Here is a 14,400-nt window from a genome sequence, read left to right on the forward strand (position 1 = left end):
ATCAGTTAAATCAGAATAGCGCCACTGCAAGGATATCAGAGGAAATGCTCTATTGCTCTCATGCTTATGGTTGAATTAACAGTTGTTTCAGTATGGCTTTGAACGCTAATGTTTTATCTGCTCACACATTTTAGCTACTTAACCTACATAACTAATCCTTACTTTTCCTAGCTCTAGCCTTCGTGTAATATCAACGATGGCGTTTGACGAGAAAGTTCAAGCTTCCTGTACGCGTATTTCTTTTTTGGAAGTCACACAAATCACATACATTTAATTAGTCATTTAATCATGTCGACTTTTTTAGTTTACGTTTTCTTCCACGTAATAAAACACCAGTTAGCCATCTAATGCTATCTCTGAAACTAATAAGAGGCATGTCAAATCCTTGATAGGTTCATCCATGTAACCAGTCTTGTTTGAACGTTCTATATAAATTTGACAGAATGTGTATCCGTATGTTTGAGTTAAGCCCATCATACACAGGATAACGGGGAAATGAAAAAGCTACCGCAGGCAATGTCTGAGATTGAACGCCTTATTTTTAATCGGTCTTTTAGGTTTTCCACAGAAAAGTTATGAAAGAATAATTCTTCACATACAAAATATATGAGGTAGCCTAATACATAGCACCGGCGCAATTTTATGCTTGTTTATGAGTAGGCCTACATTTTGGAAACTGCCGTTTCAAATTGTATTACTGAATGTTTACAGAATCTTTCTATGGAACTGCAGGGAATTTACTTTTTTTTTCTATACATTGATAGAACTTGTACAGAATCTTTCTGTCCTTATAGAGAACATACATATTTTTAGTATAGACTGTAAGAAATTTCACATTTCCTCATAGAGAATACACATATGTTTCTATACTGTGTAACCCTGAGCCTATTCTTTATATGAGGGGAAGCTCGAAGGACTTTTACAGACTTTTTCAACGTTCTTACAGAGAATATAAATAGTTTTCCTATACACTCATATAACACTCAAAGGTTTGGGAATTGAATTAGATGCTTCCCTTTGGAATTTTTTTGAGTCTTCCAAGCTGAGCACAAATTCCTGTATTTTCAGTTTTCAAAGAGCTAAATTAGCACGTGTGGCTTTAGGTAGTGAGCATACCCCATTTCTCCTTGTGCATGGTCTGCTGGTGAACTGTGATTTCTTCGTCCAGTGATTTGAGCTCCATGGACAATGTGGAAAGGATAAGTTTGGAGGCTGCTTGGTTGAGACGGACACCTCTACTGGTGTCGTATTCTCGTATGTGCCGAATTATAATTTTTGTGTGCTAAATATACAGTGCTTCTGAGTGGTTGCCGCTTTGTCCTCTTGCATCTGCAACCACAAACAGGACATACTAAGCTGCCAAATAATAACTGAAGGATTTACAACTTAAGTCTTTCCACGTTTCCTATGAAGGAGAGGTCTCTGCCAATTTCTTTTGTTTTGTTTCACAAGAAGTTTAAAAAATGTATTGACATGACTTCTTGATTGAGCTACGTTTTCTATTTTTTTCCTTTCAGGTCAGCTCCCATCATATAAACTCTGGAACTTCATGAGCACGATGCCTGCAAATATAAAAGAGCAATAATATAAGTGTTAGAAGTAAAATTAGACTGAATCTTGATTGTGTTCAATAGATCAACCATACTGATTGCTGAATGTTTCTTTAACAAGATGCCCAAGTCATTCGACTTGAGGTGTACTTAAATATTTGATTTTTTCTTGTCTGGATCATGGATCTCTCTCACTAGTTTTTTTTCTTCTAGGTTTCTCTGAAGTTGGTTGAAGTGGACAGATGTTTTCATCTCACTGGATGAGTCTGGTGAGAATGATGCACATCCTTCTTTACATAGTTTTTATCATTTAAGGGTTAGGCTTCTCCACAGGGGGCTTGGAGGGGGCAGATGTTTCTCCATCAGTGGAAAGGGTCTGGAGTGTAAGCACATAACTCTTCCTTGATTGACCGCTTGGCTCCATTTTCTGTCGCTACACATCTGGCACTATAAAAAAGATATGGTAGGTGCTGTAAAAGTTATGACCGTATATAAAAAAAAAAAAGTAAATTCTCTACAGGACCTGAAAAATCTTTATACATTTTATGTAATCCATGTCTGCCCTCTGTTTTTCCCTGGTTCTGTTTGGCTGTTCATTTTTGGTTCTTTGTGTGCCCCCTCGCTCTTGTGCCAGTGTTTGTTTGGTTCTGACTGGTGTTTTTTTCTTTGTGGGTTTGGTATGTTTGTACTGTTTGTACTGGCTATTGTGTGCTATGGCTGCCACATTTCATTTGTCTGCTTTTTCTATTTGTTCTTCTGTTGATGAACAGCAGATCTTTCACTGGTGGCTGCTTTATATAAGTTGCTTGTGCCTCACTCTGCTAAGGCGGTTAGCTTCAGTGAAAATGTGGCAGTAATGAAGCAGTTCTGCCTTTTCTCCTCTCATTTGACCTTTCCAGCTCTAGCAGGAGACTCATTGTTCAAGGATGGACAGTGTTTAGATGCACATGAGGTTTAAGCTGAGTGCATTGTGATTTCCATTAATTGAGACAGTGATTCTAAGATATGGTTTCTACACTAATATAAAGAACAATGTAGTCAGTTTGGCATATTCAGCACGCCATGATTTGCACGTTAGTCTTTAGTAAGACGTAAGGCAGATATCTCCAAAAATATTGTGCTAGTTCCTTTTAGTCCTTTCATGAAAATAGTTTCTATTATTGTTAGAAATTGGGCAATGGCTGTCAGTGAGTTTTTGTCTTCTCTCCCAGAGGAGCCTCCCACTAGTGGGGAGTCAGGAATCGGTGAATGTAATGCTCCTCCATCGCCTCCCCTGCAAATGTCCACTGACACCAAGGAAATGAACGTTATCTCAGGTTGTGCTGACTCCTGGCACTAGCCGAGGACAGGGATACACCCCCCCACCCCCCCACACCAAGGGCACCACCTCGTTTAGACGCTTCGGTGCATCCAACAAACCCGGCAACCTGTTCCTATAGGCGGCGGGGCAAGGCAGCTCAGGCCTGGTCAGGAAGGGTGAAGAGGCTGAGGCTGATCACACGAACAAGGTTGAGTTTGCCGTGCTGGACGAGCTGGAGTATTTCAGCGAGAACTTTCTGGAAGCGGAAGACAGGGAGACGAGCGAGTTCATGCCTGAGATGATTGTTCAACAGGAGCAGGTGAACAAGGAGGACCTCAGTTACTTTTATGAGGTGTGTGGGATGTTTCTGTTATTGTCTGCTGAGCAGTTAATTGGCACAAAATTGATTTTGATAGCACTGTAAAAATGCTTCAGTTCAATACTACACTGTAGTGTGATTTGCTGATGATGGCTCTTTGATGGCTTGTCACTAACATATGCAAACATCATTCAAAAACATTGCACAGTAATCCAACATTGCATGATTTCAGTGGGGGATTTGCTACTATGTCAGGGTCATTTAGTCCCAAATACATACCTTGAATCCATTTCCTGGTACAATCTATGATTAAATCTGTGCAAAAATAAAGGAGTTGACTTCCACGTTTAAGAATTATGGTGCTGCTTGAAATTTTATTGTGTAAATAATGAGATATTGGGGCCATTTCCCAGAGAGATTTTAAACCTAAGTCTAATTTCTAAAGGTGAGTTACTTTTGGCTCTGCAGTTTAGTGCAGGACTAGGTTTATTCTATGTGAGTGAAACTGACGCACAATGTGAATCCATTTATTAACTACTGAAAGTGATATTTTGATTGACATTTGTATCATCCAGTCATGTGGCATCACATGATCAGTAAATGGTCGTGTATGGTTTGGGTCTTTTGTGTAGGTCGTGGGCCTCTTCCTGACAGGTGGATCGTGACATTCCACAACTCGGGCATCCCAGTCCACCTCCCTCGGGAGATGAGGGAGGTTACCTGGTCTAGACCTTACTTCCTTGGAACTGAAAGCATCAGAGTATACAGAGTGTTTGGGTCATTCTCACAAAGACCTTCACTTCGCAGCTCTCTGTCACAAAAGCAGGAGCAGGAAAATGGCGACGCGGTAGCACGCCGCGGCCACTCCAGGTCCGATAATGGCGCTATTGTGCTACTATCTGTCGTCTATACTACTTTTTTCCAGCAACTTAAACCACACATACATAGAAACAACAAAGCTCCCTGTATACCACCGCCATAGCCTGCTACACTTAAGACACCATGCACAAACCTACCTGGACGACGGCGTGCTTCAGACGCTCTGTGAGCTCGGGTTGCTATGCGTACCAGGCCTGCAGACCACGGCGTCGCCTAAGTCCGGATACCGAAGGGGAGACACCGCAATGGGACTGAGATCTGGGAAGTTTCCTGGTCATGGACCCAAAATTTCAATATTTTGTTCACCAAGCCACTTTGGTTATCACTTTTGCCACTTGTGACATGGTGCTTCGTCATGCTGGAAAAGGCATTGTTCATTACCAAATTGCTCCTGGACCGTTGGGAGGAGTTGCTCTTGGAGGATGTTTTGATACCATTCCTTATTCATGGCAGTGTTCTTAGCCAAACTTTTGAGCAAACACTCCCTTGGATGAGAAGCAACCCACACACATGAATGGTCTCAGGTACTGGCGCTTGCATGACTTTTTTGGACACCTTGAAGCCTTCTGTACTGCAATTACCCTCTCTCCTTGAAGTTCTTGATGAGTCGATAAATGGTTGAATTTAGGTGCTATCTTACAAGCAGCAATGTCCTTGCCTGTGAAGCCATTTTGATACAATATAATGTTGACTGCATATGTTTCCTTGGAGGTAACCATGGTTATTTAGGGTTTTCCTTCCATGCAAGCTGGAAGAGTAAAAGTTTAGTGCCATTTTACATTCTATTTTTAGTTTCTTGTTTTAAATTGCAAATGTGATCACTGTAACAAAGTACTAATTCCCCCCCCCCCCTAATTTTGTCATTCTTAAGTGTATTCTTAAGCAACAATGTTATATTTACCACAATCTCCGGTGGCAAGCCATACATGGTTCCTCCTACTACTAATTCAGAAGCACTTTGCTTGCACAGCTGATGAAGGACATCTGTCCAAAACATCCTGTACCTCAGTACCTCGGAGAGTATTATAATTACTGGGGCTAATAGGAAAAGCTATTGCTGGCTTATATTTTCTGATAATATTGAGATTAAACAATGGCCTCACTCATTTACATTTACATTTCTAGAATTTAGCATATGTTCTTAGTTGTGTCCTCCAAATGTATCCCTAGCTGGCACAAACAGGAGTCCAAAATCGCCTTGAAACTATGACACTGGCTGAAGCTGTGGCTCAGATGTGCACGAGTGTAAAGGATTCTATCAGTGCAAAGAAGAATGAATTTATTGCACTTTTCACCCATTTAAATCAACAGACCATCTGCTTGCACTACCAATGAACACATTAGTGTTGGCAATGGCATTGGTAAAAGAAGGCCAGGAAAAACATCAATTACAAATGGCAAAGAAAAAGATAGAAACAATGTTAAAAAAAAAAAAGATGTCATAATGATGTCCCATGTCATAATGTCACAAATGAAGGGCATCCCACGCACACTACCATTCCAGATCAGTCTGTGGAAAGACATTGAAGAGGATGGGTCTAACAATGAAACTTTTCAGGTGGTGTTGTGCTAGAGGCATTGAAGATGATTTTGAAGACTATTACAAAGACACAGAAGAGGTGGAATCCAGGAGAGACCTAATTAATGGACGAGCTGAAGGAGCTGAGGGTACTGAAGCAGAGGAGCCCGAGACACGAGCAGCAGGAGGAGCCAGAGCTCCTACAGCAGCACAGCCAGCTAGAGCAGCTCTGCTCACAGCAACATCGACAGGTCACACACACACACACACACACTCAAAAGCTGAATATATCTGAGCTGGAGAAAATGGTTGGTGTCAGTACTCAGTATAGCTGAAGATATCTGAGCTGGAGAGGACCATGACATTCGTCATATATATATTAGTTAGATACATGAGTTTGGGGCACTCAATCTGGTAAAACTATGCACTCCGTATGTATACTATATACTCTGTATGTATACTATATACTCTGTATGTATACTATGCACTCTGTATGTATACTATATACTCTGTATGTATACTATATACTCTGTATGTATACTATGCACTCTGTATGTATACTATATACTCTGTATGTATACTATGCACTCTGTATGTATACTATATACTCTGTATGTATACTATATACTCTGTATGTATACTATGTACTCTGTATGTATACTATATACTCTGTATGTATACTATATACTCTGTATGTATACTATGTACTCTGTGTGTAGTACCTGGTTTAACAGTATACACTCTGTATGTATTAAGTTGCAGTCAGCTCATAATCAAACTTACAAATGTATATATCATCCTACTTAGTGTGTCTGCAGATGTGAAGAAATTAAACAGTACACAGTAAACACAAACATAACCACATTAAACACAGTCATTACCACATTAAACCCAAACCATAAATATATCTTTCAAACTACATAAAATGCCTTTTGCTGTAGGCCATGTTTCCGCAGACACTCACATTTGATGAAAATGTTATTTATTACCTTGTCTGTGGTTTTGAAATCTCATCATCACCATACAAAATGTGTTTTTTTCTTATTGGCATTCTTCATTCTTTTAATACTCTTAGTTGGAGGACATCCAGAATGTGTGTGTATGTGTGTGTGTTAGAGAGAGTGAGGGAGTGGGATAGATAGATAGATAGATAGATAGATAGATAGATAGATAGATAGATAGATAGATAGATAGATAGATAGATAGATAGATACTTGCCTTCAACTACAATGCAGGGTTTCCATATATATATATATATATATATATATATATATATATATATATATATATATATATATATATATATATATATAGGTGGCGCTGTTGTTGATTGCCACTGTCAGCCTTGGCATGCTCACTGGGGGTTTGGACTTGAACAGTTGTAAAGCTCCTTTGTGACATCTGTTGTCAAGAGAGCTATATAAATCAATTTTGATTGATTGATATTCTACTGTTCTGTTCTATTCTATTCTATTCAGTTCTATTTCACTTATGTTCTAATTACAAATGTCTATAGTAGATGTTTAATTACTGCAGATCTCTACACTGACTGACTGTCTCTTAAATCGGGCTGCACCTTGTTAGGCACCCAGGACGGCGTCCACACTGTCTGGTGCCACCCTCGCTTCCTGTGGGGAGGCTTGTTCCAGAGGGGCAGCTATGATGCCTCCATCTCAACAGACAGCGAGGCCTCCATACAGGAGATGAAGGTTATTTGTGTACATCATTTATTACTTACTTGATCACGTACTGCTTTTGCATATATGCATATGTCTGTGAATGCATCTGTATGTTTTGTTTTTTTTGCTGAGTCATGCTTTGAGTTCCTTTGGTTCGCCACTAATGCACATGTTCCCAGAAGTGTGTTTGTGTGTGCATGTATATGTGTGTGTGTGTGTGTGTGTGTGTGTGTGTGTGTGTGCACATGTTTGTACAAACACATAAAAATGACTAAGGCAAACACCCTTTGCTTGGTGATCTTCCAGGATTCACTGGCAGAGGCTAAGGAGATGTATCAGCTGGCTATGGTGTCCAATGCCCAGCTGGAAAATGAGAAGACCGTGTTGATGTACCAGGTGGACACGCTGCGGGAGACACTTCTGGAGCTGGAGGAGCAGCTGTCTGAGACACAGAGGGAGTGTGAGGAGAACACAAAGGTGAGCGAGAAGAAGAAGCCCAGGGTGTTGTGAGTTGGGCGTGGTTCTGTGGGAAACACAGAGTGGTCTAGACCAGGTTTTCTGTGGGTGGTCGTGGCTCTATGAGAAACACAGAGTGGTCTAGACCAGGTTTTCTCTGGGTGGTCGTGGCTCTATGAGAAACACAGAGTGGTCTAGACCAGGTGCTCTGTGGGTGGTCGTGGCTCGATGAGAAACACAGAGGGTTCTAGACCAGGTTTTCTGTGGGTGGTCGTGGCTCTGTGAGAAAGACAGGGGTCTAGGCCAGGTGTTCTGGCGTGGGCATGCTGCTTTTAACACACCCATAAGAGGCTTGACTGTTAGCAAGTGAGCACGGTTAGAGAAAGCCAAGTGTAAATTGTTGTAAATCAATATTTTCATATACTGCTTGACCAAAATAATAATTAAATAACTAAAAGACACCACATTAAATTTCCTCACTGAGTATGAAATGGTGGTGTTCCTTTGGCCGAGGCCAACGGCCAGAGTTAAGACACTGTGAGAACTTTAACCCTCATGTTTGAAACTGTTCCACCCCATGTCTGTGTGCTAGGAGTATGAGCGAGAACACCACGCACATACTGTCCTTCAGTTACAGTTCAGTGAGCTGAAGAAGACGTTGAGATACTGAAGGTAAGGGTTTCCTGTTACCATTACGAACCGCAGGAACCACACTCAGCCACGCACTGCCACGCCTACTTGCAAACACCCCCCATCTGATTCACCAGAGTTCGAGCAAGCACCTGATCCTCATTCTCCTCATTACTGCCCCCTTTATAAGTTTCCCTACCCCACATTCACACTGTGAAATATTGCTACTCTATGGTGCATACCGAGTGCTCTAGAATTTTCTTTGTCTTCGTGGTTTCTGACTTCTGCCAGTTTTTTTTTTAGAGCTCCTCTCCCGCCTGACCCCTGGACACTCCTCACCCCCAGACTCTGCCCCGTGTTATCGACCTTTGAACAACCTGACCTTGAATACCTGCCTGACCCCCACTGATTTGTTTGGTTTCACTATTAAAACCTCTTGCATTTAGATCCTCTTCCTCATGTGTGTGTGTGTTCAATCGTTACCATTTCCAAGCCCTGACCAGCCACTGTCTGGCCAGCTTGAGCTGGAGTTCTCTACGTCGTTTGGTTTAACTGTAAAGTTGCCGACCACTGATTCCGGGCATTTTAAAATGTCCTTCTGCTTAAAGAAATAAAGGCTTTTCTTTATCTTCCTCGAGCTTGAATAGGCCAGCACTGCCATCCAGTTCCACCTAACATATGAAATGTGACACTTGGTGTCACCCACACCTGTGGAGGAACATACTGTCCTTCTTATCCCCACCCAGCTGTTCCTACTCTGTTCACTCGTCTGCTCTCTCTGCTCTGATCTGACTCGCCTGGTGTTCTTCCAGCTCCGTGTCCTGTGGTACTATCACTGAGTTTCAGATCAGTGCTCAAGCAACTTGTCTCAGTTTACCTCATGCAGGTTGCAAATGACATCCATATAGACTGTACAAAGCATACGGACTGTAGCCGAACAGAAACTGTTCAAGGAGGTGTGAGTGATAGACAAAGTCAAGGCGATGTATTGAGCAACAAGTCAAGGAGTGCAAATGAGTGGAAAAGTGGTGGACCTTGCCGAGCAACCTCTCACACAGGAGGAGGGAGGAGCTTTAGAACCTCTCACACGGGAGGAGGGAGGAGCTTTAGAACCTCTCGTACAGGAGGAGGGAGGAGCTTTAGGACCTCTCGTACAGGAGGAGGGAGGAGCTTTAGAACCTCTTGTACAGGAGGAGGGAGGAACCTTAGAACCTTTGGTACAGGAGGAGGGAGGAGCTTTAGAACCTCTCGTACAGGAGGAGGGAGGAACCTTAGAACCTTTGGTACAGGAGGAGGGAGGAGCTTTAGAGGATATGAAAGTCCCAGATAACCAAACTGAAAAGACCACATGACATTTCAATGAAAATATAAAAGAGGCACTTTGAGCACAGCAAAACGGCTCCGAGCCTATTCAGTCTTAGCTGCTGGAGTCTGCATTCATTCCTCAGAAAAGCAAGGTGATGAAGGTACTGTTAAGGAAATTAATAGACCAGGGCTCAACAGAAAAGATCAGGAGCTCATAAAACCCCTGATGGAGCTGAGGTGGCGATGACCAGCACCAGTTGACTGTGTGCGACGGAGCCTGCACGTGAGGTGCTCAGCAGGTCACTGCAGGAGGAGGAGCAGGGAGTTGCTTTATTTCTAGATAGCTGCTAAGAAGCTGGAGCTCTGGACTTTGAGGTATTCACACCAGAGCAGGAGGATGAGCCCAGTGCCGAGACCCGGAAGGAAGCAGATACTACTGGGGACAAGGTGAAAAGCACCAGGATGAAGCTTAGGACAGACAACACACACAACTGCTGTGTTTCATAGCATGGCCAGACAACACACACGACTGCTGTGTGTCATATCTTAGGACAGATTACACACATGACTACTTTGTGTCATAGCTTTAAAAATTTTTTAAATTTTATTTAATCTTATTTTGGAAGATCATTCTTCTTAGTATCAGATATTTTCTTTCTACTACCAATCAGTGTCAGATGAAGAAGTTTCCAGGTATTGAACACCGGAGACGAAATCTCCTGGCGGCTCCCTCGTTGCCAATCTGCACTGTTGAGGGGACAACTTATATAGGGTCAGATGTGTTTCTTAAGTGCCAATCAAATAGAACAAGGCAAACGATTTTTCTACTCCTGGAACAGTATAGATGGACAGCAAATGCTGGTTTCTATCAGTGTGCACTTTGCAGTTTGGAGGATCCTTGGCTTTGATTCTGCTGGCAGGGCTATAATTCTACTGTTGCCACAAAAGGAACAAAAATAGCACCCAAGATATGGGCAATGACATTTTCAAGGATGCCTTGCCTCCAAAAAGAAAGTCTGTGACCTTCAACATCGAAGAGGATGGCGTATAGTTCTCAATGAAGGACATTCGGTTGTGAGACGTGGACTGTGTGATGAAAACCCCTTGTATATACTATATATTTGTTCTGTGTGATTTTGTTCCACAGTCTGTTCCTGCACATTACATATCTATGATTACTTGTGATTAATTCACTATACAACAATTTACATGCTACCTCACAATATTCTAAATCAACTTTTAAAAAAAGTAGAAAAATTGTAGAAAATTGTATGTGGTTTAATCTTTAAATCATGTCAATTTCATTAAACTTACAAAATCTTTATGATGATTAAATATAAACATAAGTTTGAGATACAATTACAATGTTTACACATTTAAAAAAATATATTTTCTCTATAAAGACAAATAAATATTCTGTAAAAACTCAGATTATATATATTTTTTAAAAATGTAAATTCTCTAGAATGCCATAGAAAGATTCTGTAATTCAAGTCTGGTCTTTACCTGAGCTCCAGAAGTCTCCAGTGGTGCAGGTCAAACTATCTGGATCCTCCCAGTGTATTGAATACTAGGATTAAAGGCAGGCTTACAGAATATAGAAAAAATAAAAATAAATTTACTATAAGGACATAGAAAGATTCTGTAAAAATTATGACAGCATATAGACAAGAGTACAGAAAAAATATGTAAATTACCTCTAAGGACAAAATATTACATAACACCGCCACCTGGTGGTGAAAAAATAGTCCTACAAAAAAATGTATTACTTATAAAAACTAGAAATATGTAATTGTTATGTGTTTGTTGTGGAAATATTACATAATTTTCAATTATGTTAATGATATATCTATCATGTATTTTTGCTTTCTCACAATTACCTAAGCTATATTGAAAATTACAGGAAAAAAATGAAAAATGTAACAACAAAAAAAAGACACAATTAACAGAACAAGTCTGTACAGTTAGTAAGCGGACCCTAACCCTAACCCTAACTAAACCTGGCACTGATCCACCTTTAGGCCCTTTGTAAAAGGCTGAAATTACCTCTGCGGTCCGCCTATTACCTAAGAGTCCCATTAGGGTTTCTCGCCTGCCAAAGCTAAAGAGGTTGCCAGGTCCACCAAATCTGACACAGTGGGTTATGAGGACATCCTGGACAAGACTGACTGGTCAGATCGGACATTATTCGATTTTTAGTCCTGTTTTAAAGGCTGATATTACCTATGCAGTCAGCCTATTACTTACGTGTCCCATTAGGCTCTCTGCCAGGACCACCAAAACCTGTGTATCACGAGCATATCCTGGCTAAGAGGGTGTGGTCCACTTTTAGACCAAATTTGCTACAGTATGTCATCAGGCCGTGCTAGATGAGCCACTGTAGTCACCTCTAAGATTGGACTATTTTTGAAGAGTTGGGGCCATATGTCACCAATGAGTTCCAGGTATTAACACAACCCCTAACCCACTGCTACAATGGCCCAAGATACCATTAGATTAAAAAAGATGTCTTCCTACTTCATACATCTTTTGAATATATAATTATTATTGGTAACATCCGTTCCAACTGAACATGTGCTCAGCAAACTGCAAGATATATTCATCCATTATGAACAGTGCAGTACACATCATGTCATTTAGGACAGACTATGTTCTAAACTTCACAGAGCAAGATTGATAATATGCAACTTAATATACAATCTTGTTCCCGTAATCACTACTTTGCCAGTATGCATAAAGCACATAATCTGGAACCTACATTAGTGATGTATATTTTAAAAGTATTCCAATAAACTTAATTTAATTTTAGTATTTGACCTATGGCTCAAGATGTGTACTAGGAAGCAAGAATCATGAGTTAATACATCAGCACCATACACAATGTGATTTTTCAGCCCATTTTTCAATTTATTCATTTGACTATATGGCAGGCTATGTGGCAACTATAAATTAAGATAGTGTTTATTATTGTTTATATCTGATTGGAATTATTTGTACACAAAGTTTTGTCCCATATAAAATGTATTTTACAATGGAAAAGATCTAGAATGATATAATAATGGGAAGCAGTACAATATTTTGAAAACTAAATCACTAATGGACTTGAAATGGGGGCAGCAGTCTTTATTGACTGTTGACAGTGTTTCACAGATACCATTATTCTCATTTTAAGTGATTTATCATTTATTTATCATTTATAAGTGACTTGGCAGGTTGTCCAGATAAAGTACTTCCTTTAAAAAAGTTTGGACTTGGCCGTGCTATATTAAAATGTGCAAAATGGGTTAATTTAATTGCAAAGATGATTGTCATTGGACATGGTGACTATGTTGAAAATACAACATTGTGCAAATTTGACCGATGTGATTAAATTACTACAATAGTAAGAGGTATACACAGACTACGAGGTGGTGTAGCATCACAAGCTGCTGGACAACCTACTGTGTGTGACTGCAGAAATGTCCAGAAGAATCAAAACATTTTTGAAGCTTTGGTAGCATGAAGATTCTCTGTCGCTGCTATGAGGGCTGTTTATGGTGACTGTGCCGGTTTGTGCCGGTACCCAGACATATTGGGATCGTGGAGCTGTTTCTGGGAGAGGAAAAGAGATGAAAGGAAGCAGATCTCTTGAGAGGAAGAGAGTGGAAGGAATTGGATCATGTGGCCATGTAGTGAGGTTGCTGGAAGTCAGACGTTTGTCTGAAGAGAAGAGAAACAGAAGCTAGACACTTGGATGTGGGGGTATGAACACTTTTTGGAAGAGTGGGAACAGAGGAAAAGAACTGGAAGATTGCCGCAACCTTCTCCTGAAAGCAGGTGATGAAATCCTCGGGAGTGAAAGATGAGGGTGGAGGGGGAGGGTTAAGGACCGAAGAAAAAACACTGAAGAGCTCGTATGGATCAGATGCTTATGATTAAAATGTTCTTCTGTAGCAGCATGACTTTGCAGATGGTACTTCCAGTGAGTACTGGTATGAGCTGAGGTCTGAATCCAGGAGAGGTTGTTTTTTTTTCCCCCACTGTCTCTATGCAGTCCTTTTCGATTAATATGACTGAAAATTTGAATTGTAATGACATTTTGGAGTTTTCTCCTGTGGTAATACAGAGCACAGAAGAATCATTAATGAGGGGAGCATAGAAAGGAAAGTATTAGTAACTGTATCCAGGGAGACAGAAGAAAGTGCGTTTTGAGCTCCAACATTTTCTTGGAGCTCAAACTTCACTAGAGGTGTGCTAAATTTTCAGAAGTTCAGAGTGTGCTGAACATTTAGGAGGTGCTCTGTGCAGCACTCTGTTTATTGTTTAGTGTGAAATAGGCAGTTTGATATCAACATAATGGATTTAAATCACAGTATGTTAAAGATCCCCTCAAAAATATACAGTTGTGGCCACTTTGAAGTCGCAAAACAGTGTGGTAATGAACTGTATGATTATTTACTGATATCCTAATCAAGAGCTACTCCATTAGCCATTCTCTGCCATGGTTTTGCGTTGCATAGCCTTGAGAAGCATTCAGCCAAAATTACAATGTCAAAGGCAACGAGAAGTCTCATATTCTCCAGGTTTTATGAAGTGTGGTGCAATTTCCACGACAAATTATAGCCCTACATTGAAGTAAATTTTGCGCACAAAAATGCTTCTAAAATTCTTGTCTGTCTACTGGGAAGTCAAATTTACTGTCTGATATAGACCCTTGTTGAACAGCATTTATCTTGTTTCCATAATAGTCTACACTAACAGATGTTATGTGACTTGTCCTTTAT

The 14,400-nt window shown here is 40.6% G+C and overlaps 1 protein-coding gene across 1 annotated transcript; it reads left to right on the forward strand.

Moving 5' to 3' along the window:
* The first annotated feature begins 7,229 nt into the window (after positions 1-7,229).
* Positions 7,230-8,764, forward strand: LOC145653878 (leucine-rich repeat flightless-interacting protein 1-like). The gene is made up of 4 exons (XM_081708502.1): positions 7,230-7,276; positions 7,553-7,723; positions 8,295-8,374; positions 8,636-8,764. The coding sequence occupies exons 1-3, from the start codon at positions 7,271-7,273 to the stop codon at positions 8,370-8,372; spliced, it is 255 nt and encodes an 84-aa protein (XP_081564628.1). The 5' UTR covers positions 7,230-7,270; the 3' UTR covers positions 8,373-8,374; positions 8,636-8,764.
* The last annotated feature ends 5,636 nt before the right edge of the window (positions 8,765-14,400 follow it).

Source organism: Electrophorus electricus, chromosome 26 (genome assembly GCF_041902795.1).
Source record: "Electrophorus electricus isolate QZ-2024a chromosome 26, ASM4190279v1, whole genome shotgun sequence".
Taxonomy (NCBI): domain Eukaryota; kingdom Metazoa; phylum Chordata; class Actinopteri; order Gymnotiformes; family Gymnotidae; genus Electrophorus; species Electrophorus electricus.